This window comes from Siphateles boraxobius, unplaced genomic scaffold, assembly GCF_051911475.1.
Source record: "Siphateles boraxobius isolate OS27281-9 unplaced genomic scaffold, OSU_SipBor_1 53, whole genome shotgun sequence".
Taxonomy (NCBI): domain Eukaryota; kingdom Metazoa; phylum Chordata; class Actinopteri; order Cypriniformes; family Leuciscidae; genus Siphateles; species Siphateles boraxobius.
The window spans coordinates 192,012-216,331 of record NW_027509175.1 but is presented as its reverse complement, the minus strand read 5'-3'; the positions used below and the strand labels follow the sequence as shown (position 1 = coordinate 216,331).

The 24,320-nt window shown below is 39.5% G+C and overlaps 2 protein-coding genes across 6 annotated transcripts in view; one reads left to right on the top strand and one right to left on the bottom strand.

Annotated features, from left to right (window-relative positions):
- Positions 1 to 12,656, top strand: part of LOC143714068 (uncharacterized) — a 19,538-nt gene extending 6,882 nt beyond the window's left edge. For 2 of the 3 annotated variants that reach the window (XM_077205014.1, XM_077205015.1), the window contains exons 4-12: positions 91 to 192; positions 344 to 415; positions 3,635 to 3,685; positions 7,217 to 7,264; positions 7,409 to 7,447; positions 10,236 to 10,262; positions 11,692 to 11,739; positions 12,206 to 12,265; positions 12,361 to 12,656. In XM_077205014.1, the coding sequence (XP_077061129.1) occupies positions 91 to 192; positions 344 to 415; positions 3,635 to 3,685; positions 7,217 to 7,264; positions 7,409 to 7,447; positions 10,236 to 10,262; positions 11,692 to 11,739; positions 12,206 to 12,265; positions 12,361 to 12,404 (491 nt within the window). In that variant the 3' untranslated portion in view covers positions 12,405 to 12,656. The remainder of the gene's footprint in view (positions 1 to 90; positions 193 to 343; positions 416 to 3,634; positions 3,686 to 7,216; positions 7,265 to 7,408; positions 7,448 to 10,235; positions 10,263 to 11,691; positions 11,740 to 12,205; positions 12,266 to 12,360) is intronic. The other variant, XM_077205013.1, reaches the window with a different exon arrangement.
- On the bottom strand, positions 12,455 to 24,320 carry fam114a1 (family with sequence similarity 114 member A1). 3 transcript variants are annotated; one of them, XM_077205005.1, is made up of 13 exons: positions 24,242 to 24,320; positions 22,929 to 23,246; positions 22,715 to 22,799; positions 19,403 to 19,584; positions 19,091 to 19,225; positions 18,690 to 18,842; positions 18,388 to 18,553; positions 17,889 to 17,974; positions 17,594 to 17,782; positions 15,834 to 15,973; positions 15,680 to 15,752; positions 13,206 to 13,259; positions 12,455 to 13,065 (listed from the first exon to the last, which is right to left on the bottom strand). In XM_077205005.1, the coding sequence occupies exons 2-13, from the start codon at positions 23,238 to 23,240 to the stop codon at positions 12,940 to 12,942; spliced, it is 1,701 nt and encodes a 566-aa protein (XP_077061120.1). In that variant the 5' UTR covers positions 23,241 to 23,246; positions 24,242 to 24,320; the 3' UTR covers positions 12,455 to 12,939. The 3 variants fall into 3 exon arrangements, with proteins under 3 accessions (XP_077061120.1, XP_077061121.1, XP_077061119.1); XM_077205006.1 differs by having other exon boundaries at positions 18,427 to 18,553; XM_077205004.1 differs by having other exon boundaries at positions 18,427 to 18,553; positions 24,179 to 24,245.

Genomic DNA, 24,320 nt, shown 5'->3' with positions numbered 1-24,320 from the left:
TTTTGTTTTTCACATTTCATTCATGTATTTTGCTTCGCTGCACTCTTGTTAAAGTTTCTGTTGCTATATACTTAATATCCTTGTTCCTAGAGGGCTGGGGTGTGATCACTTTGGTGTGGTTGGCTCTGGTACTGACTGTGGTTGTAGTAACTCTATTGAGTGTGGCTTGCCTGATCTTCAAGAGCAAACATAGTGAGTATCACTTCTACAAATCAATCAACAGCCCTTTGACACTGGGGTGTTTTCAGTTTGGGATCCATAATGATAATATAATTGACAATATGGACATCACATTGGATAAATCTATTTGGATCAAATTTTGTTTTTGGTCTTTTCACTTTAGGAAAGTCCCAGTTGTTCACAATTGTTCCGGTTTCAGCCAGCGGAAATCAGCTCAGCAAACCAACAGAAAATTGTGAGTGACACTAAGAAGTTTATAAAGTCGCAAAGCTTTTCTATGATTGTGCTATAGCACTTCTTAGGGTAACATGAAACAAAAACTCAAACAGAACAACCACAATAGCGAGTGATCAGACTAGGGCTGCATCCGAAAACGTAGGCAGCTGACTTGTTGCCTCGCTGCCCTATCAGGCAATGACTTTGCAGGCAGCATTTATGCACGAAGGTTCCTCACAAAACTGATTTTGGACAGACTTCTAAGGCAGTGTTACGGTTTAATGATCTACATCAAAATAGAGAGAGCTTTGGTGAAAACTAAGTGAATTTAACGACTACAATAGTGATTTCTCGCTAGAAATGACATCATAAGTGGAAAATGACATTGCAGTCGGACGTGTCTTGATGCCTTCCTACCTTGGAATGCGTCCTCCAAAGGCAGCATGTATCAGTTTTTGGACGCAGCCAAAGAGTGAACCCAAAACAGCGATATAAATACACTGGGACCAAACAAGATAATTAACAAGACACAGGTGGGGAAATCAAAAATCATGGCAACAAAATAGCATGAACAAAGAAAACAAAGGAAACTGAACCGAAAACCGCAAACAAACTGAAATCGGAAAACATTTTATGCGTTTTGGCCATTTATTTACATGACAATGGCGTATTAGGGTCGGAAAAAGCAAGCTTTTGAAACAGAGTGACATCGCCAACTACTGTCCTGGCCAGGGCCGGCCCGAGGCATAAGCGAACTAAGCGGCTGCCCCATAGACTGTAAAAAAATATGGACGTAGTGTCCGTGACGTCACCCGTAGGTTTCTGAAGAGTGCTTTTGAAGCCTAAAGTAGGCGGGGCCAACCGTCGCCATCTTGCCATCGCGTCAGCTCTCGTCACTCCCGGATAAAAGAAAATGGGCAAAGAGGCGGAGCGTGGGTGGAGCTGAGGTACTAATGCTATGCTACTGGCCTCGTGCTAAAGTGACAGCTGAATGTAGAAGTAAAGCCAATAGTTAAAGTTCATGTTTTTGCCCTTCAAAATACTATAATAATTAAAAGACGTAACTAAAAGTGAGACTATGTGTATCGGGATGCATTATTATTCTGCTAGTTAAAAATGTATTATCATGCAGTAACTTACAATATTGCTCTGAGCTTGTGCGTGTGACAGTGATTCATGCGCATACATGTCAGTCAGTGCGGCATCGCACGTCAAGTTCATCAAGAGCTTTATTCAGTTCAGTTGATTTTAAAATCTGATTTTGGCCGCTTCTCAATTTCTCAAATGGGTTGAACCAAAAATATTACCTCAGAAGTTCAAGTAAATGCACTAGAAATCCGCGCTCATTCAAGGGTGTGTATCTATTGCATGGACGGAGAGAAAGCACTGACACCTGCAGGATTTTCTCACGGCACTTTTTATTTAACACTTAAAAGTTTGAGAGCAACGGTACCGCATAACGAGTGTAGCCTGTACAGTATACTCCAAAAAGCAACGAAATTGTCAGACATCCATTAGTGCATGCGAGGAAAACAACTGGAAATACAACGCTGGTTGTTCTCTCCATACTCGACACCGACGGAATCCAGCGGCGTGGGCAAAGGTATAATGCGTGTATTAAATTGTATGAAATAATCCCGAAAAAAGCACAAACACTGCAGAGATGGCAAGTACAGCAGCTGAGGGTGACGTTAACAGAGACAAACGTCGGCTAGCAGTTATAGCAGCCTCAATCCACCAGTCACGCAAGTGGCCACGCCCTTAATTATGCAGAACTTTAAGGCTTAATATAATTTAAACGGATGAGGTGTAAAAAAATTCACCCCCCTCACAGTTGTCATGAAGGGCAAAATTAGCTATATAGACCAAAACCACTTTTTGCTCCAGGCTGTAAACATATTTTTTTCTGCTGTAAATTTGGGGATTTTAACATGGGGGAGATAAAGATTTGACTCACTTTTGCAGCCTGCCTCAAGCGGTCAGTCGATGAATTGCAGTTTAATTCACTTCCGTGTTGGTTTCAAGAGAGAGACGGGGAGGTTGCCGCTTGGGCTGCCCCATGGGCTGCCCCCACCAGTGGGCCCCCCAATCGAGTTTAAATATTATTATTTAATTTTTTTTTTGATGACTTAAACAAGTGACATAAATGAATGAATGAATATGAATGAAATGAATGAATGAATAATTCAAGACAAGAAAATTCTGATTTCATGATCAATATACCTGCCAACAACTGCCAACAACTGCTGCTGTGTCTGCCAGCGTTTAAGTCATGCGCATAATCTAGACACCTCGCGAGTGCATAGACAATTCGTCACGGTATCGGTTTAAGTTGGAGAAAATAGCCGCAGGGGAACTTAACCGGTTAAGTGTAAGGTTAGTAGTTTGAATAAATAATAAACATAGCTGTTTGAACTCTTCTCCAGTTTATTATACAAAACATCAGATCACTAACTCCAAAAACCCGCGACACTCCAGTACCAAGTGCGCACGACCCATTCCTATCTACGGCAAGCCCCGAGGGGAAAAATAGATTGCATACACACATACAACGAGCGCCAGTACATCCTTACCGGTATTATAGTATCAGACTTTGTTGGATTCTGTCATGTACAATCCAACAAAGTCTGTTACAATAATAATAATAATAATAAAGATTTTGAGGACAGTTACACTGTATTGAGACAGTTGAGAAATAATAACATTTTTACAGTTTTCAACAATAATTGTCATTGTTGAACCCTTGCTCTTATTATGTTTCTGATTTCTCAGTTTTGTCATTATTTTAGCAAATAATTTATTTTATATGTTTTGAGACAGTTTGTTTTAAGAAGTTTCAAAGAGTTAGCAAAAGAGTAAAGTAAAAGTTAAAAAAAATGTATTTAAGCAGGCATCTATTCTTTATTAAGTATTTATTTTGTATTAAGACATAACCTCACTGTATTCATTTATAATGTATCATTATTGCGTGACATTTGTGTCAATAATCCTCAAGCTCAGGTGACTCCGCGTAGAGGGAGGGGGCCCCCAAATCAAATTCTGCTTAGGGCCCCCAAAAGGCTCGGACCGGCTCTGGTCCTCGCAGATCCGTGTGAATGGGGATCGTTTTGACAATTTTGTCTTCTGATTTTAGTAATTGTTGTTGTGTAAACATATCCTTACTCAAAGTCCAACTCAAGTAAAACACAAACACATATCAGATGTGGCAGCTAATTCATTTTCTAATTTTTGCTTTCAGTGATGATGAGCAATGTCCCTGATGTGTCCATAGCAATGTACAGCATGAGTGGTAAGCAAGTGTTTGTCTTGTAATCGTTTGGCAAATGTGCCCTTGTTAAATTTGTGTAAATAAACCATGGTAATGTGTATATCAATTAAATATAAATTTCATATCCAAAAGAATGATTCATTGTTATCACAAAAAATCAAAGAAATTAGTACAGAACACAACAATGTGTTTATTTTCTGAGCTATACAGTGCTGCAGGCAGGGGTGTTTGTTTCGAAAACATCGGGCTGGGTAGTTAAGTAACTTAAGGGGGTTCGGGGGCATGCTCCCCTGAGAAATTTGGATTTCTCGGACCTGCGTGTGCATTTTAAGGTGTTTGAAGGCCAAAAAATTGGATAAAAATAGCTTTAACAGCATGTTAGTGGGCAGCAGTAGCATAAATGATTTGTCAAGCAGATAACAGATTCTTAAACATGAGAATGAGGATAAATGTTGCAATGAATGATCCACACTACAAAATGTTAATGTGTATTGTCAACATTCAAAACTATTTTAACTCATCCAAAAGTTGTTTTTGTGTAGTAACTCTACAACATAAACATAAAATGATTAGCCCACATACACACCAAACTACACACAGATATGAATTATGTAAAACACTACTATCTTGTGTCTTTTGCTTGTTCAGTGTGCAGTGGAGTGTATAGGAGTTTGTCACATGTACATGTATGTGCACAAATACACTGTATACAGTATGTTTGATGAATGTAACAGTTATTGAACTCAACTGAATCAACACTAAAGTGACTATTAGGCCTAACTGAAAATTGACACTATTGGCTTGTTGGCCAAGCTCCTTCTCAAGCGATTTTTTAAATTTGTTACTATTGTGAAACTGCTGTGACAATATATTGTAGCTCATATATATATATATATATATATATATATATATATATATATGTATATGGTGGGCGTGGTCTTCAGATTATGACGCGGCTCCACTTCACGCTCACTACTGCGCAGACTCGACTTTGGCGGCTTCACTTTTCATTAAAGCAGCACTAGGCAGTTTTTTTAGCTTAACTAAACAGCTTCTGAGTTATTGGAATGGTTATATGACTCTTTTCGGGTTGAATGGTGGTCGTCTCGTCCCCCCCTGGTGCCTGTGAGTGGAAAAAACGCACTTGCAACTTTGGGCCGGCGGACCGCCCCAGGAAGTATCGCGTGATTTCAGCTGTCGCGATGTAACGAATTGCTTAACGGCACTGCACACATTACACGCATAGCCTACACGCCCCCATCCAGGATCCGGCTAGCTATAAGAACAACTATCGTCCCATGGCAAAGCCGGCATATAAGAAGCAGAAAGCTAGAAAAGCATTTTCGGAGGAACAGAGAAAGAGGAAACGGCAGACTGACCGAGTGAGGAGTCAGACACAGGTAAACATCAGACCTGCGTTTTCAGAATGGCGAAAAAAAATACAAGAAAGCGCGGTTGGAAGAGTCTAGAAAAAGGTAACGAGAATCTGACAGGGCGAGGAACCGGACAAGAGTCCCACTCAGTCAGGCTTTCACTGTTAAAGTTGATTCCTGCGATTATCATGAGAACAGTTATCAATATCCCACATAATTATCAGGACATAAATAAGCCTAAATGTTGTAAATAGTGTAAATGAACGCAATTTGCAAACTATTATGATAAATTGCAATAATCATGTCTAACAACATCATAACGGACACTGTTACGAAATAATGCGATGTACATGATACACTTTATTGGTGTCATCTGGCATTTAGGCTCAGGTAAGCCTAACGCGGTAGGCTACTTTATTATTATGAAGTGCAGAGGCCGTGAGTGCAGATACGCTCTGCATGAGTTGTATTTACGACAGTAACGTTAAATACAAGTACTCTACAGCGACTCTAGGGATCGCTGTTTGACAAAAACAGAAATCCTGCATAGTGCCGCTTTAATTTAAGAGAGTCGTCCATCTTCTTTTGCAGTCTTATCGGAACAAATATGGGACTCAGGCCCTGTCCACACGGACACGGGTATTTTTATAACCGTGACTTTTTTTACGCGGTTCGGCCGTTCGTCCACACGAAAACGCACTGAAACCGAACATTTTTGAAAACCCCTGCCAGGGTGAGGATTTTCAGAAACGCCGGTTACAGTGTTGTCGTGTAGACAGTGAAACCGGGGTTTTTGCCTTGCGACGTCAGAGTGTGCGCCGTTATCAGCTGTGTTTGACATCAGATTTGCGCTTCTGATTGGCCAGCGTGGCTTTAGGGTTAAGGTTTATATCGCCGCCTGCTGGCGTGGCATGCTCTTGACCGCGCTTGATTGTGTGTTTTTACGTTTTCATGTAGACGGAGACCGAGCATGTGTGGACGGGATTTTTTTTTAAAACGCTGTAGGAAAAACTCCGGTTATAAAAATACCCGTGTCCGTGTGGACATGGCCTTATTCGCTACACTTTCTCCCATTCATATAGGCTAATGCGAGACTAGTGCACTATTTTTCTGTATAAAAAGTCTTTGCTTATAATAAATAGTAAAGTGCAATTCCATTTCTTGGCAGAGGGTTTTCATATGGGTTTTGAGCAGAGCTGCCAACTTTTGAGTTTTGCGACAAAAAAAAGTTGTAGGCTAGCGTTACTGTATCACGTGCCGTTTGAACTGAGGCGCAACAGCGATCTAGCTGTCGCATTTAAAAGAGCCAAAACGTGAATCTCGTAAAAATATTGACAGAATCTGACAGCTGAGAATTTTTTCCATATCAAAAGTAACATTCTCTGTCTTGTCTGTCGGTCTCAGTGTCCTCTTTGTCCGCGATTTTTCTGTGTGGCGTGAGTGCGTATGAAAACAGGCAAAACCGTGTGTCACACGACGAAAGCGTGAGAGTTGGCAGAGCTGTTTTGAGGCTTGATGCTTTTGCATCTGATGTCTCATAATGTACTAAATTGTTTATCAAGTCTTACCTCCCTCAAACTCATCATCTCTCTTTTCTGCTTCCCTGTCCCTGCTTCGTACAAAAACAATTCTGATGTCCATCTAAAGAATCCAATAATGAATACAAATAAGATTATTTGTATTATTTACAAACTTTTGTTTCGTCATGTTTTCATAGACTGGCTCCATGGCCTACCTCAGCGTGCCAACACCGGACTTCTGTGTGCGCTCTGCAGTTTCTAGGAAACACAGACGCGCGCAGATTTCTGTCGCGCGGGTCAGCTTCTGTTTTCGGTTAAACTGCGTTGCTTTTACAAGGTTGATTAATTTATTACTGTGTTGCAAATAGATAATTTCTATTACCCTATAATGTAATTTCTATTTAATACACTGACAAATAAAATAAATTGTTAAACTTAAACTTCAGATTTACTGGGGCACAGCAGATTTATACTGGGGCACGTGCCCCAGTAAAAGGGGTCTAGCAACGCCCCAAATGTGGAGGGCAATGTGCAAGTGCCGTGACCAGTCCGTTAGTCCAGCAGTACACACAGGTTGTTGTTGTTTTTTTTATATATAACTTATACTTGTTTCATAGTTAGTTATTAAAGGTTGATGCATTTCTCTTTGTCTCATATAGAAGATGATGTATTCTTTGAGATCTCTTCAACTGAGAACAGAACAGAAGGTAAATAAACATCCTGTTCTATCATACTGCACTCTTTTTACCCAGAAGAGATTTGTGCTTTATCAAAATGCTATAAAGTAACCTTGTATGTTTTTACCAGCACTGACTAACTCCAAACCAACCTAACTCTCAATACTTTCACAGAAAACCTGCTCAGGGTAGCTGACCTTATGTACAAGAAAAGTAAGTGTTTGTTTGGATATTTCTTTGTATGCAGAGAGAGGCATATAAGTTGTGTCCGCAATTACGCACTATACACTACTCACACACTATGTACTCAGCCATGTATGAATTTTATACAGTTATGTCACTGTGAACCGGGACTGGCGGATTAATAGGAGAACAAAAAAAGGGGCCCGATCTTAGAAACATGGAAAACGGGATGAATTCTCCGGTACGCCGGAGGAAATTTGAGGCGGACCGTCACCGGACTAAGGATCTTGGTGATAAACGGGTAAACGGGCCAATAAATTTAGGAGCAAGTTTTCTACAAGCGGAGCGGAGAGGAATATCAGTATATGAAAGCCACACTTTTTGACCAGCGACGTAGACTGGAGGCTTCGACCTGTGGCGATCGGCCTGGGCCTTGGTGGGCAAAGCCACCTGGAGAAGGGTCTCCCTGGCCATTTTCCAGATGTGTCTGCACCTCTGGACGAATTCGTGAGCGGAGGGAACCGCGACTTCGGATTCCAGACTAGGAAAGATTGGTGGCTGGTACCCTAAACTACTCTCAAACGGAGACAGGCCCGTGGACGACACTGGTAATGAGTTATGCGCGTACTCAACCCATGAGATGTGCTGACTCCAAGAGGACGGGTTCTGTGAAGCTAAACATAGCAACCCCCGTTCTAAATCTTGGTTGGCCCTCTCCGTCTGTCCGTTGCTCTGGGGATGGAACCCAGAGGAAAGACTGACATTCGCCCCCAGCAACCGGCAAAACTCTCTCCAAAATTTGGATATAAACTGGGGACCTCTGTCAGAGACCACATCCGTCGGGAGGCCATGAATCCGAAAAACGTGGTCTATGACAGCCACCGCTGTATCTCTGGCTGATGGTAATTTGGGCAGAGGGATGAAATGAGTTGCCTTCGAGAACCTATCCACCACGGTTAAAACCACTGTGTTACCCTGTGAGGCAGGGAGGCCTGTGACGAAATCTAGCGCAATGTGTGACCAGGGTCTCGAAGGCACTGACAACGGTTGAAGGAGCCCAGCCGGAGGACGAGTGGAGGTCTTACAGCTAGCACAGACGGAGCAGGTCAATACAAAACGACGAGTGTCGCGAGCCATGGTCTGCCACCAGAACCGTTGTTTAATGAGAAAGATGCTACGTTTAACTCCCGGATGACAAGCTAGCTTGGAACAATGACCCCACTGGATAACGTTGGACCGCAATCTCTCTGGCACAAACAATCGACCTGGTGGGCATCCGGGCGGAGGCACTACCCCATGTAAGGCAGTGCGGACCTTCGACTCGATCTCCCAGGTCAGCATTGCCACCACACGACTCTGTGGAACGATGGACTCGGGAGAAACCGGGCGTTCAGATTGGTCAAAAATGCGTTCAGATTGGTCAAAAAAAAAAATGTTTTTGGAACCTGGACGGTAGGAGATGGAAAAATCGAATCGACCAAAAAAAAGTGCCCACCGAGCCTGCCTAGAGTTAAGACGTTTGGCGGACCTGATGTACTCAAGGTTCTTATGATCGGTCCAAACGATAAAGGGTACCCCCGAGCCCTCCAACCAATGACGCCACTCCTCCAAGGCTAACTTGACTGCCAACAATTCTCTATTACCAATGTCGTAGTTACGTTCGGCAGGAGATAAGCGATGAGAAAAAAATGCGCACAGATGAACCTTGTTGTCTGCGGGGGAGCGTTGGGAGAGAACCGCGCCTACCCCCACCTCTGACGCGTCGACCTCTGACGCGTCGACCTCCACCACAAACTGACGAGAAGAATCAGGGGCAACCAGAATGGGGGCTGAAACAAAGCAGTCCTTAAGTTTGGAAAATGCAGACTCCGCTGCACTAGACCACCTGAACGTTGTCATGGTGGAGGTCAAGGCGGTCAGAGGCGCGGCTAGTTGGCTATAGTTGCGAATAAATGTCGGTAAAAATTGGCAAAGCCCAAAAACCTCTGCAGGGCCTTGCGGGAGTCTGGTGTTGGCCAATTTACCACTGCCTGAATCTTGTCGGGATCCATACGCATTCCCTCAGACGACACAATGTATCCTAGAAAGGGAACAGACTGTGCATTAAAAACGCATTTCTCCGCCTTGACATAAAGCGGGTACAGTATTTGGGAGGGTACAGTAATTACAACAGAAATGTCCTTGGAGCAATTTAAGGGACACTAATGATGAAAATTCTGTCATCGTTTACTCCCCTCAAGTTGTTACAAACCAATATGACTGAGAGAACATATTCTTCTGTGGAACATCAGTTTTGAGAATGTTCACGTTGCTTATTACCATAGTGGATGGGGACCAGAAAACGCCAAGTTCCAAAAAGGACATAAAAGCACCATATGTGACTCTTCCAAATCTTCTGAAGCCATATGATAGCTTTGTGTGCCATTTTGTGAGCAGTGGTCACCATCTATTTTTATTCTATTCTTCTATATAACTCCTTTTGTTCCCTGAAAGAATGAAAGTCATTTAATTTTGGATGGCTATTCCTAAAACCTGGAGCATCATGCTACTGTAAAGCCTACATCAAGCAAAGTGTGTGTGTGTGTGTGTGTGTGTGTGTGTGTGTGTGTGTGTGTGTGTGTGTGTGTGTGTGTGTGTGTGTGTGTGTGTGTGTGTGTGTGTGTGTGTGTGTGTGTGTGTGTGTGTGTGTAGACGACAACCACATTCGATATATATATACTGTATTGAGGAACTGGTCTCCTGTACAGTGTATTCATGTATTCTTATTAATGGTAGGCTATGTGTGCTTAATTTTTAATAATGGTCTCTCATGTTCTAGGATTGTCACCAATCTTTGAGATTACAGGTATGAATGAGACATTTAACACATTTACATATTCTTTCAAGAAACACGTTAAAAAACACAGTAGCATTGAATAGCATTAAATACACATATAGACCTATAGAATACGCATATCACATAAATAGCATAACTGAAACAACTGCTTGATTCTTTATATTGTCACAAAATGTAAACTTTATCACCCAGCCTTATCCGCATACATATAGTCACACAAAGCTATATGTACTGTATAGCAAATCTCAATGGTTGATTGTTTGCAAATTATAAAATATATTATTGCCCAACTCGGCTAAATGCAACTATAAATCATGAAGACATAAAGGGGTCGTATTATGCTTTCTTACATTTTGTTGATGTTTGACCATGAAAGAGGTCTGCAAACTTACAATGCACAAAATTCCACTCTAAAGGGAGTTATCAGTAAGCACTGTTTCTGAACTCCCTGAAACGTCTCGTCTCGTTTTCATACACGTCACAATATCCTTTTAAATAATTATTGTGCAAAAAACAGACAAGGCCTGGATGAGAGGCCCCATTTCATCCGAAAGCTTAAAAATGCTGCCTTTGGAGGATGCCAAGGGAGGAAGTCATCAGGGCAAGTCCGGATCCACTGTTAGCCTCACTTCCTGTCTCTTGAGATACCTTCATGTGATACATTTTTGAAGGCAGCATAGATGTATCCTTCGCTGCCTTTGATATCCCACACTCCTGTGCATTCCATTCCGTGACAGTTAAGCTAAAAAAAAAAAGATGGCGTCTGAAAGTTGTGGTTGGTTGTCAGTTTGTGTGTAAATGTATGTTTTTGACCGACACTTTCCACTTTTGATGTCATTTCTAGTGAGAAGTACTATTGTAGTAATTAAATATTTGCTTAGTTATCACAGAAGCTCTCTCTACTGTTTTGTAGATCATTAAAGCCTTACGCTGCCTCAGAAGTCTGTCCGAAACTAGTTTTGTGACGTTCTTTTGTGCACAAATGCTGCCTGCAAAGTCATTGCCTGATAGGGCAGCAAGGTAACAAGTCAGCTGCCTAAAGCTTCAAGACATGGCCAGTGTGTTGAAACTTGCGGTTATGACAAGGGTTGACATTTCCGAAACACGCTCGAATCAAAGCACACTGCGTTTTTTTGAAAAGGAGGGGATTCATATAGACAAGAACTAAACAAGAGTGTTAAAGACAGACTAGGAAGAGAGGTGCTGCAATCATGTAAAATATGTGAAAAATAATGTGTTTTGAGAACCGATTCTAGTAGACTCAAAAACCGAAATCAAGACTTTGAAAAATGGCATAAAATGACCCCTTTAAGATATTATAAACATTAGCATCATGGTTTTCTGTAAAGCTGCTTTGATTGAAACAGTGTGTATTGTGAAAAGACCTTTTTATTTTATTTTTTAAATAAAACTGACTTCAAGATTGACTTGATTCCAGATGAAAATGAGGAAGAGGAGCAATGTAATGCCCCAGAAACAAAGGAAGGTAAATATAAATGGATGAGGATGAGTCTAGCTTTTCTCTGTGTAATAATGATCATTTATAGTTTGGATAAAAAATGCCGCATAAGTCCAAACCCTCAAGCATTTCATGTGTTTGGAATATTAAACCGCATTTGTATGCTTTAAATTCAATCTAAGTGGAGACTTTACAAAGCATATTAATACTTCAAAAAGATGTCAACATTAATTTCCTCATCCATCAGCTGATATAAAACAGTCTGATGTCTGATGATGGTATACTAGTTCTTATCCAGTATAGCCTGAAACGAATCTTTTTTTTTTTAATCTTCAGTGATGATGACACAAGCTAATGATCGGTAGATCTTTGAAGCCAGTGTGTAGCTTGGGGCAAAATACATTGCACTACAGATAGACTCCTGGCAAGACTAATGTAGTCATGTATAGAATTCTTCAAGACACATTTTTAATAAATATTGTTATTTTTACAGAGTTTAAAAAATCACATAAGCTCCAACATCTGGCAGCACAAGGCAACTCTGAACCATCAAGTAAGTGATGTTTCCAGCATCTCGTTCTAAATAAACCATTTGATATAGCAGTCATTTAACACCACCTCCATCATTCTCTCTTTTTCCATCTCCAGCTTACCTGCATCATCGAAACAACTTTTCTTGTTCCGGTCATTAATAGAATGAGGAGCTTTAACCCTTTAAATCAACAAGAAACAGCAGAGGCACTTTTTAAAATTGAAAGTTTATTTATTTAAACTAATGAACAACATGTGACGTACTGAGAACAGTGAGAACTGGACATTTTCACAAGCTAAAAAAAAACATTACTGTATTGATAATTTCAGTCTTTAGTTTCATATAATTTATATTACAGATTATGTTCTTGGTAAATTTTATTCAAAATAAAAACTGGTAATTGTGTAAATCATTTTAAGCGAATGTTGGTTGGACCTCAAATCTGCTCACACAATGCAACACATGATTAATAATCTTCATTTTTAGTAAAGTCACTTAAAAAATAAGAAATGTATATATAAAGTGGACAAGCAGCTTCCTAAATAAGTTAGGAGTTTCAATCTTATTTTATTAATTATGTATTTGTAAGAATCTATATATAGACTAGAATTGCACTTTTTTTGGTTTAAGCTCTCATATTGAAGCAACATACCTAAACACAATACACAGAGACACACACACACAGATTGAGGGCCCTATTCTTTGGATGCTGGTTCAGGTACTGGCTTGACTGTGGTTCTGCTGGTCTGAATATGTGAGACCTGAAGAACAGGCAACAGCAGCTGGAATGCATTATGGATGTAAGTAGTGCTATTACAACCCTGGGGAAACAAGACAGTGCAGTGATGAAGGGTCGTCATTATCATAACTATAGTCATTCTAATCATCATCATCAAAACCCCTATAGCCGTCTCCTCGTTTGTTAGCTGTGCATTATGAAAATGATCATATTCAGTTTTACCTCCAGCATCACACTGTCCACTAGAGGATTTAGTTCTTCTGCCTTCCTCTGATTCTATAGGGACAAAAATAGAGAGACAAAAAACAGCAGGATGTTCATTTTAAACTTCAGGAGAAATAAATAGTTATTTTTAACAATAACAACACTGACATGTAGGGTTGGGCGGTATTACGGTAATATCGTATACCGCGGGGTCTTATAATAGCAACGGTATCAGTTTCAACACCGTCATTACCGGAGCTTATATAAAATATATAAATATAATTTATTCAATGCCTAAAAATGCTTATGTAGTTGTCATCAAGTGACAGTGTGGAGGAGAAAGAGAGAGAGAGAGAAGGGAGAGGCGGTAAATACTGACGAGGCAATTTGTAAATGTTGCAATAAAAAAGGTGACCGCGAGAGATGGAAACACCTCTAACCTAATGTCGCATCTCCGAAACAATCACCCACTCACTGCTGCGAGCATGCATTTTGCCCCGAGTTCATTAAATAAGCACATTAGTTTATATTTGTTAAAATATTATAATGTAATTTTTTTTTACGTTGATAATGAAAACTGAACAGCACGAGTAAGATGGGATGCATCGGGAGTCAGACATTGACCACTTAATTAAGTTTCAATATGTAAAAGGCCTTTCTTTAAAGTGAATTTCGTTTTGTATAAATTGTATCTTAATTTTAATAATTTTTTTATCAACCAATTGCTTGGATTTAATAAATACGAATCAAATAAAGCAGACAACAAAATCATGACATGATCGTGCGCTTGCATTGAAATCTCATCATAAATTAACCAAAACTCAGTGTATGTCTCACAGACATGACAGATAGGCCTATATCTAAATAAAGCTTTAAATTTCATTAAACAAAACAATTCAAAACAAAAATAAATAGTCCACTCGCTGATTATTTAATCCATGATGTGCATTTCTCTCTATGCGCGTTGATACGGAAATGGCGATCATGAAATTCATTAAACGAAACTATTCAAAACTAAAAGAAATAGGCTAGCCTACTCTCTGATTATGTAATCCATGATGTGCATTTCTCTCTATCGTTCACTATGGAGATGGCGATTCGTCAATTTCTTTAAACGAAAGAATTCAAAAGGAAAAGAAATATAGGCAGCATACTCTCTGATTAATCCATGATGTGCATTTCTCTCTATAGGCGCGTTCACTACGGAGATATCAATCGTCAATTTCTTTAAACGAAACAATTCAAAAGGAAAAGAAAAAGGCTAGTCTATACCTTCTGATTAAGTAATCCATGATTTGCATTTCCTCTATATATGCGCGTTCACTAGGAGATGGCGATCGTCAACTTAATCTTTGCAGCACTGACAGAAAAGTTGTATTAATAAAAATCAAATGGACGCGTGTCACCGGATTTACAAATGCACTTCTTGCTTGTTGCTTGTTAATTTAATTTAAATTAATTAATCAAATTAATACTTTAATTGTCATAATTAAAATAATTAAATATTATTAAGTGTCCCATTTTTTCTCATTTATAAATAGTATTTATATCTACCACCCCCTCAGCACCCGGGTTAAAAAATTATTTGGCGCCACTATATTATAACGGCCCACGTATTAAAAATAGTCGAGTCTAAATAGGGCTCCGGCTCATAATTACATTTAATGCCGTCAGCCGGGATCAGACACAACATGCACGGGTTGGGCTTGATTTTTGTTTTGTTTGTTTTTTTGCCCGATCTGGTATTCAGTTTCTGAACGGTGTAGGCACAAGCCAACAGTTTGGTGACGCTGTCTGAGCCTTATGTCATAATTTTTAATTAGTCACGGTAATACCGTATACCCCGGTAAAATAGGGAGGAGGTGTGACGGTATCAAAATGTGGATACCGCCCAAGCCTACTGACATGCAACAGCATATGCAACCTGTTTTACTTCCATAATGTGACATTTCAAAGTGATATAGTGGCCCACAGGGCAACACTAGGAAATCAAGACTATACAAATTCTTACTAGCATTAAATAACAAAAGATTCTCAATGTGAGTAAAACGAACGTGTTATTAATGTGTTTGTGTATGTGCTGGAAACACATGCGGATACTACTGTCCAATTTTGAGGAGCAACTGCTCCTACTGTGTTGTGACTTAATTCCATTGCTTTGATACAACATTTTGTTTGCTCTGTAAATTTAGCTGTGCTGTGCCACAGTAGAAACAGCTTTTTCAACAAGAAAAAAAAGTAAGCTGGGACATGTTTTATCTGACAGGAACTGACTGGATCATGAAATATCAGTATGACAAGTGACAGGAAGGGAGGGGCTGAAAAATAAGAGGGCATCAACTGAAGGAAACCGAACCGAAGTCGAACTGATAACGGAAGTCATTTTAGGTGGCGGTATTAGTTATTATACCTGAAGGTTTTTAGCAATAACATCCACTGATAAATAGTTCAAAATAAGACCAGGAACACGCATTAGGATCAGTCAGACTCACCCCTACAGCCAGTAATGTGTCCGAGAACTTTCGGGCCAGGCATCCGACCTCCTTACACATGGCACTGGTTAACCTGGGCACACACAATAGTCACTATACAGCTAATAAAAGGACTTGTCCAATACTGTCTGTTGGAAACAGCTGAGGAACTCACCTGACCAGTATACTGGCCTGTTGGCAGGCTGGCTTCTCCAGCTCTTGTCCGTGTAAAATCAGCTCAGCCACTTTGTGTAGCTGTTCTATACTACGAGCGGTCACCTCAGCAAGACTGCCCACTGATGACAGATACACCTTCTACATTCACAAACGTACACAATAAAATAAAGGTTTATACATGTTTATTTTTTTTAAAGAAAGCAATACTTTTATTCGGCAAGGAAGCATTAAATTGATCAAAAGTGACAGTAAAGACACTTATAATGCTACAAAAGGTTTATATTTTCTACAGAACACATATCTACAGTTTTCCAAAAATGAAAATTTGTTATCATTTACTCACCCTACAAACCTGAATGAGTTTCTTTCTTCTGTTGAACACAAAAGAAGATATTTTAAAGAATGTTGGTAATCAAACCATTGACTTCTGATAACTGTCTGATAACCAACATTCTTTAAAATATCTTCTTTTGTGTTCAACATTGAAAAAATTTGCAACAACATGAGGGTGAGTAAATGATGACAACATTTTTTAGGGGAACTATATCTTTAAATAGACACTAGTAACTGGAGTAACTGAAGGCTTTGCCATCACAGGAATAAAATACCAAAATATATTAACCATTTTTTCAAATAAATACAGCCTAAGGGCCGGTTCACATAGAATGTGTTTTTGCAGTTAAAAACGTGAGACGCAGGTCAGTGGAAGAAAAAGAAAAAAAAACATAAAACCAACAAGGTCTAGAGATGCATTTTTTAAAAGTTGAACTTCTTTAAACTTTAGCGCCGTGGGAAAATGGACATGTGGCGTGAGAGTTGGCAGAGTTGGCGTGGATAGTATGCACATTGCGACGCAGGGTGAGTGTGCCACACACGTCCTGAAAAGTGAAGTCAAAGCATTTCGATCCCCCTGGTGGCTGGCTGCAGTATAGGTCTTAAACCCCGCCCTCTCCATGTAATCAAATGGGATGCAAGTCCTAAACTAAACTAAACTAAAAAATATAATTACACTTCAAATCATTTTTTTCCAAAGATGGTTTCTGTCATTTAAGGTAGTCACGCAGACATATGTTCAAGTGTTTGTTTCTCCAATAAGTTTGGTTTTAGTTAGTTATTTGATGCTATAAAAATGTGGTGTAACATCATGATTGACAGCTGTGCTTTTGATCAAGTCTGTGGGAGTGCGAGTATGGAAGGGACCTTGATGGATCAGGATCACTTCTGCACAGACTTGGGTCCCGAATTACGATATCGGCAACAACCGTTTCTGGAATATTTTAGGTTATTTTTCTATATTCTATGGCTATACGGAAGCGATAAAAAATTCTGTATTATACATTCAAGCCACCAGCCACTGCAAAATGAGCGGCCGGATCGCATTAAGGGTTTTCAGTTAGAATGGTGTCTTGTTAGTGGCCCCTAAGTTAATAACTAATGACCATTGCGACGGAAGTGAATAAATCAAAACTAACTTTATCTAGACAATAACTTTATTCTAAATCTGCTGTAAAGCCAAAACAATTTCTGTTACTTTAATTTCCTCTATATTGTCAAAAGCGCTATATAAATTAAGGTGACTTGACTTGACTATAGTGCAAGGAATTGGAGACATGTCGTCCATCTTTTTTAGTCTATAAGTAAAACAATGGAAAAATAGTGCAGAACCCATTCTGTGTACAGACAATAAGAAACTTATATATATATATGCATACAGTACATATAGTTCAGACTCAACGACACACTCAAAACATTTCTCACCTCAACATTATCCGAGTTTCCATCTTTTGTATTATTTTTTCCCTCTTCTCCCTTTTCTTCTTTTTGTTCCCCCTTTTCTGGATTGGGGCCAGGGGTGGAGCACTCTTCCTTTAATTCATCTGTTACATTCTTGACAACTTCCCGGGATTGCTCCACTTCTCGCACCCAATCATGAGCTTTTATTCGGGCCTGCAGGGCACACGGTTTGATTAGTGTTTGTGAATAACGTGTGTGTGTGTGTGTGTGTGTGTGTGTGTGGGGGGGGGGGGGGGGGGGGGGGGGGGGGGGGCTGTACTTTGCTCAGTTTGTCTGGAGTTGCAGCAACATGGAGCTCAAAGAGTAGCTCAGTAAGAACACTGACAAACTCCTCTCCATCAGCAGCTGAAACACACAGATCACATAAATCTAATACCCATGGGCAAAAATGATGAGGACTGAAATATTTATAGTGCTCTGACTGAGTCACCTGTCATGTCAAATCAATGTCTGTTCATTGAGATTTTCTAATACTGGGTTTTCCAATACTTGTGGTATGGTTATTTCAACCAGAATTATAAATTTCACAGCTTTAATAATTATGTAGATTAAATAACAAATCATTTTAACTCTAAATCTGTGATTGGATTTAAAATGTAAAAGTGTGAACTTGACCATTTAACCTGATTAATATCCATTAATGCAGAAATTGTGATAAAGATTTATCCCTCACATGATCTTGATTGTGGTCTTGGATTTGTTCACACCAGATTGTGATCTGGATTTGTCTAATTATGTTTTAGCAATTAAAGACTCACAGAGAGGAGTGGAACACTGAATTTGGGAATTAAGATCACCGTTTTCCCCAGAGGCGGCATCAGCTTCCTCCTCCTCACGAGTGATAAAGATCTCTTTAATCGCAATCAGCTCCTTCTTCAGAACTTCCAAATCTTCCTCTTCCAAAGAGGACAAGAACTCCTGCACCTGAAATAGAGAAAAACACAATGAAAAGAGGAAAATATAAGGACATATTTTTGTATTACACAGCTCATTTCAGCTTGTTTTGGGATAGTAACAGGTACTATGGGTGAATGTACAGTATGTAGTGAGTGTTACTAACCCTTCCTTCACTCTCATTTGAAAGAATCTCCAGTGCCTCGAGATGAGACAAGCCTTGGTAATCATCAAACAATATCCCATAGTGGGCAGTTGGTTCTGAAACCATCTGACTGCTCAGTCTCTCTCTCTCCTTTTCCTTTGCTTCTTTTAACATCTGTAGACAGACACAACATAATAACATACATCAGGCAAGTATCAAACAAACGTACTGAAAACATTGCATGATTTTCCGACAAAACCCCTGTTTAAGTCAATAATTCAAGAATCTTCTACGGTACGACAGTTGGAGCGACTATATTCAAAATATAGCATAGCCTCTGCACTGTAACTTATTGTAAAGTAACATTAGGCTAGGGTTTTACATCATGTAAGAAAGATTTGTGAATTTGTTGACCATCTTACCTGAGACAGAGAGACAGTTCTCTGCATCAGTATTTTAGTCTTTTTAAAGCCTGGATCACTCTCTGCCAAGACAGTCATGGTCTTCTTTCCAATGAACTCCAAAGCATCAAGACCTCCTGTTATTACTGACTTTCCCTGCGAGAGGGAGAAAAAATGGAGGGACAAGAAAGATTAATTCATCGTGGGTGATTCAATCACAAGTTGTCAGCCGAAACTCGTGCTATCTTAAATGCACCATCAAGTGTGTGTTCTGTGATCATGGTAAGTCATGTCAAAACTAATGAAGTGTGTTATATCCTTGTGCTGACTCACAGTGTTTTGAACAGCGCTGCTGATTGTTGACAGTACTCCTCTGTGCACCTCCTCTGAATAAACCTGTTCTGCCATCTCTGTCCCAGGATGCTCATGGGCCTCATCTGCCTCCTCACACGATGAGCTCTGACGCATTCGGAACGCCACACCTGCTTTCTCTTTTACAGAGCTTAACCCTTGACCTAAGGACAATCAAAAGATTGAAGGATATTATTAAACTTTAGGGCTGAATTAACTCTGCCTGATGCACAGACCAGATATCGACAAATAATCTGATTTATTGTCCCTAAAGTTAACATTCACTCAACTGCGTTTACTATAATACCTACTAAGATGCATTAGGCTAAGACAGATTTTTTTTGCATTATGTCTCACATTCGCATTTAGTAGAGAGTAGACTGGGCACGCCACTGTTCCTTACGTGTGATTGGTTGATGTAAAAAAGATATCAAGTGCAATAAACTGCGGAAAACAACTCACTGCGGTTCTTGTGCTGTCTGACACTCATACGAAGCGCGCGCACAGAAAGACGCCTCTCGGACATTCAATTCTCTTTCGCGGCTTATTGCACTCAAACGGTCAAATACACACAGTTACGTCAAAATGCCTGCCCTGGCGAATATTCACATAAACACAGTCAATCATGCCTTAAGTGAAAGTAAACAGTTGGGAAAGAAATCGGATGTGTGTCAATAGGATCCGTGCATTACAGTGTTAATTTTGTTAACGATAACTATGATGTGAAAAATGTTCGTTGATGACCATTTTTCCCTGACCAAGACAAGGCGATGAGAGACGACACCCACGTCAACATGTGTTACAATAACTGTGACAATAACAATAACTGTGATTATATCAACACATGCAATCATTGACAAAAAAGACGAGACTGAAATGTGTTCAAAAAAATGTTTTAAACTTGACCAAAACCACTTGTTTTTGTCAAATAAAGGAGATGACAACACATTGACTGTTTTTACGAAGGTCATGCTTACAGTTGCCAGATTTCAATAATTTAAACCCCCAGTCAGAGCTTTTCTGTTAAAAGAAGCACAGATGATCTGAAAACACAGACAAGTAAGCTGGAGTTCAGCGATCCTCATTTGAGATTTTCTACTTAAATTAAAGTGTCAGACGGTCTGTGCTCTGTCACGAGCCGCTTGCGCTGTTTGTGCGACTAAATCTGCGATCAAAATGCAGGCTGATATCTAGCAGTGTTTTTAATGTTGATCATATTATATGAGCAAGAATGTAATGTTTCCTGAATATCCACACGATTTCAAATGCAACATTGATTTTATACAACAGTTAACATTAACATTAAGTTAATAACATTAACATTAAGTGATGTACTACATTTAAAACAGTATTGTCAGCAGGCTTATTGCTCTATTTTGCAACGAAAGCCAAAGCAGAACTGGAACATACACAGCGGTGATTCGTGAACGAATCTGTGGCTTTGAACGAATCGTGAGATTCAATGATCCGTTCATAAATACAGCAACTTCCTTTGTTCCTTTGTAAAGGCAGTGACTTACCGCCACCTACTGGTGATTTTAATTTAATATTAAAAGTATCACTTAGTTTTTACCGTCATTGCATATTTATTGAGCAGTTTTATTTAAAGCATTATTTATTTTATAAAGGTATTTATAAAGGTAAAAAATGAACTGGAAAAATCTATTAAAGTGGGCAAATATTGTCCCTTAATGGAAAAGGTGTGACTGAGTGGAAGATGGGTTCGGCACTCTAAAAAATTGGAGAACCACTGAACTGAGGAAAAGGGATATGTAGAATTGCACAAGTGCTACTGCTAAAGAGTGCAATGTCACCTGTTACCTTAATTTAAATTTCATGCTTAATTGAATTGGCCTAGAGAGAAAAATGATAATGACATTTTTAGTCTAAAGACTATATATAAAATAGCTACCAAAATTAATATCGGTAACTGCAGTTTGACTAAAAGTAATGACTGAAGTTGACAAAAAATTCAATGACTTTGTCAACTAAAACTAGACTAAAACTATGAAAGACGCAATGACTAAAATGTGACTAAGACCAAAAAGCATTTTCGTCTGAAGATGAAGACTAAGGGTGCTTCTCAATTCTTATTTGTGCATCCACGTTTCCTTTCCTCGCTTCCTTTCCTCGCGTCTCAGCTCCTCCCCCTGTAGGTTGTAAGGGAAGGACGCAAGGAAAGAAAATGAGGACGGAGGAATCGAATGAAAGCTTTTTTTATACATTGGAAATACTTGATCACTCGAGCGTCACTTCACAGCGTCATCAGCAGCGCTCAAAGGATCTGTCCTTATGTTGTTGAAGTTTGTTTATTTAAGAAATTCATAATAAATAATAATAAAGCAAGATATCCTGTTGAAATATGTGAGATGTGTGGTTTATATAAACTGCAAGGGTAAAGTATAAAATAAAATTATTGTGACCGATGTGAAGGGGGAGGAGAATTTATAGTGCGTCACGTTTAGTCAATAAAACACTTCCGCATAGGATACACCTGAGTATCCTCGCTCATGACTCCTCTGAAAGCCTCCTCACTCCTCGATCCTCGACTCCTCGCGGTGCAATTAGAGGATTGAGATGTCCTTCAAGATGGCTGTGCTTGATTGGTTTCCGGGTCATAGGATGGAGGACAGAGGAGCGAGGAGACGACGAGGGATATTGAGAAGCACCCTAAGGCTAAATCAAAAATGGCTGCCAAAATGAACACTGGTGCATTAGGTCTTAAAGCTATAGCAGCCTAAAAAAACTATACCTGCTGCTGTCTGGCAAACAGCAAAAGAAAAAGAGAAAATCACTCAATCACTGAATACATTTTGTAGCTTTAATATGAATCAATGTATATTTAATTAATGTCAAGGCTATGCAGTGTTTTATTTTTACATTTGATTATTCAGGTCTAATGTATTGTATTTGTACTATTGTTTGCAATTTGCCTCTTTGTTTTTTTTTATTTGTAATAACAGAGATAAAATAAAATAACAACAGAATAACTAATCGTCCTCCCCTAGTTTCAGGTATTTTTGTTTATGCTCTTGTGGATGCTCTTGATGTCAGGTTTTCATGTTTATATAAATATATATTACCAAGTTGAGTTGTTGGTATTTAGATAGTTTTTGTTTGTTTACATTGATGATCAAATTTTAGAGAAAATAATAGAATGTGAAACATATATTACTTATATCATTTTAGTTTATCATTTGTGACTGTGTTATCTAACAGTTAACTTTGGAAGTATCTACTCTAACTTTAACTATGGCAATCTCACTGTAGTGAGAGGTTGCTATGGTGACTTACCCACAGTGGATGTAGCAGTGGTCAAAAGTGACTTCCCCCAGGAGCCCCAACTACTCCAGCCTTTAGATTTAGACTCATCCAGGGGCTGATAACATGCATCCATAACAGCCAAAGGATACAGTCACAAAATAAACAAAAAATTGTGTCACGGATTTGGTATCATGGCACAAAATATTACTTTGAACAAAACACAGCTCAACACTATTGAATGTACCTCTGTTCCCTCTGCTTCTTCCTGTGTAACATCTGGGTCCAAGCTCACTGACTCCACACATTCAGTCACCTGACCCTCAGGTTTTTCTTCTGATTGGTGTACCTGCTTCTCTTCAGTATCTTTGGGTGTACCGTGCTCTTCTGCTGCCACATTAGTTGAGTCAGGAGTCGATGTGCCTAGTGAAAGTTGTGATAAAGATAGGACCTCATCTGTGTTGACTGCAGCTATGAGGCCAGTTTCATCAGAGGCAGTCGGGTGGAGAGAAGGGGGAGATTTTGCAGTGAGGTCTTCCACGGTCTCATCTTGCGACATGGTGCTCTGATAAAAACAGATAAACAAACAAAGTGTAACGAGAGGCCATGTAAGCAGCTGGCCATTATTAAACAAACTACCGTAACTTCCAGCTGGACGCTGAGACAGCTGAGCTCTGACTAAGGTTTGCAAAATAACTACTATTAATAAGCAGTAGGAGTTTATTGAATCAAACGCCATGGTTAATAGTTAGTTAAAAATAAGATTTAGACCCTAATCTGAAGTGTGATTATATTTTTTCTCTTTTTTCATCTAATTATGTTAGCAGGTTTGTGTTGTGGTTAGGTCTTGAATTTAGGATTTGGGTTTAGCAACTATCTTCATTTCTGTATAAAAAGCACTATATTCTTAAAAGTATTATTATTACCATTATCATTATTATTGTGAAACCAATATGTATGTGTAGATGTGTGTGAAAAGAAAAGCATTGAAACAGAACAGCATTCACACACAGTGCTGTCCCTGAATGGTGCCGCACTGTCAAGCGCCTTTGTTTGATGCGGATTGCGGCGCCATCTAGCGGTTGTCTTTTACACGTACAAGCAACATTTCAAACATTAGTTTGTAAATATACGTTCAGAAAACGAATACACAGACTGTATATAAGGCAAATTATAAACTACAGTTTACAAGTTACAGTTTCTATACAAAAATATGCATGCCGTTTTATGATACCGCAGGCTCCATTTCTACTAGCTGAAATCAAACGTCTATGTTTGACCATAAATCATTTATTCGTTTCCCTCTTATTTGCATTTTTATTTCTCTTCTTTTTTCAATGAAAGACAAAGTATTCCAAATACTCTGCGAGCACTTCAAACGCGAAAGCAGAAGCGGATTTAACTTAAATAGCATCCAAAAGAATAACAACAAACGAAACGTGACATATGGAAGTACTCTATTGAGAAGAGCATAACGCTAAAACGCAATATGCATACACGCAAACCTAACATCTGTAGTACTATTTCTTCAGAAGTAATCATGGAGTCATCCCTTCTTACCAGTTCTGCTGACAGTCGCGCTCGCGCAACCCTTCCGCTCGAGCTCGCGCCACGTCGGCAGCGGGGTCGCGTGCGGCTG

Coding starts and splice junctions, on each gene's coding strand:
- fam114a1 (XM_077205004.1), bottom strand. CDS start 24,223: ATGATTACTTCTGAAGAAATAGTACTACAGATGTTAGGTTTGCGT. Junction 19,585..22,714: donor CACTGCTACATCCACTGTGG/GTAAGTCACCAT, acceptor GATTGTCCTTAG/GTCAAGGGTTAAGCTCTGTA. Junction 17,975..18,426: donor TGCCGCCTCTGGGGAAAACG/GTGATCTTAATT, acceptor TGTGTGTTTCAG/CTGCTGATGGAGAGGAGTTT.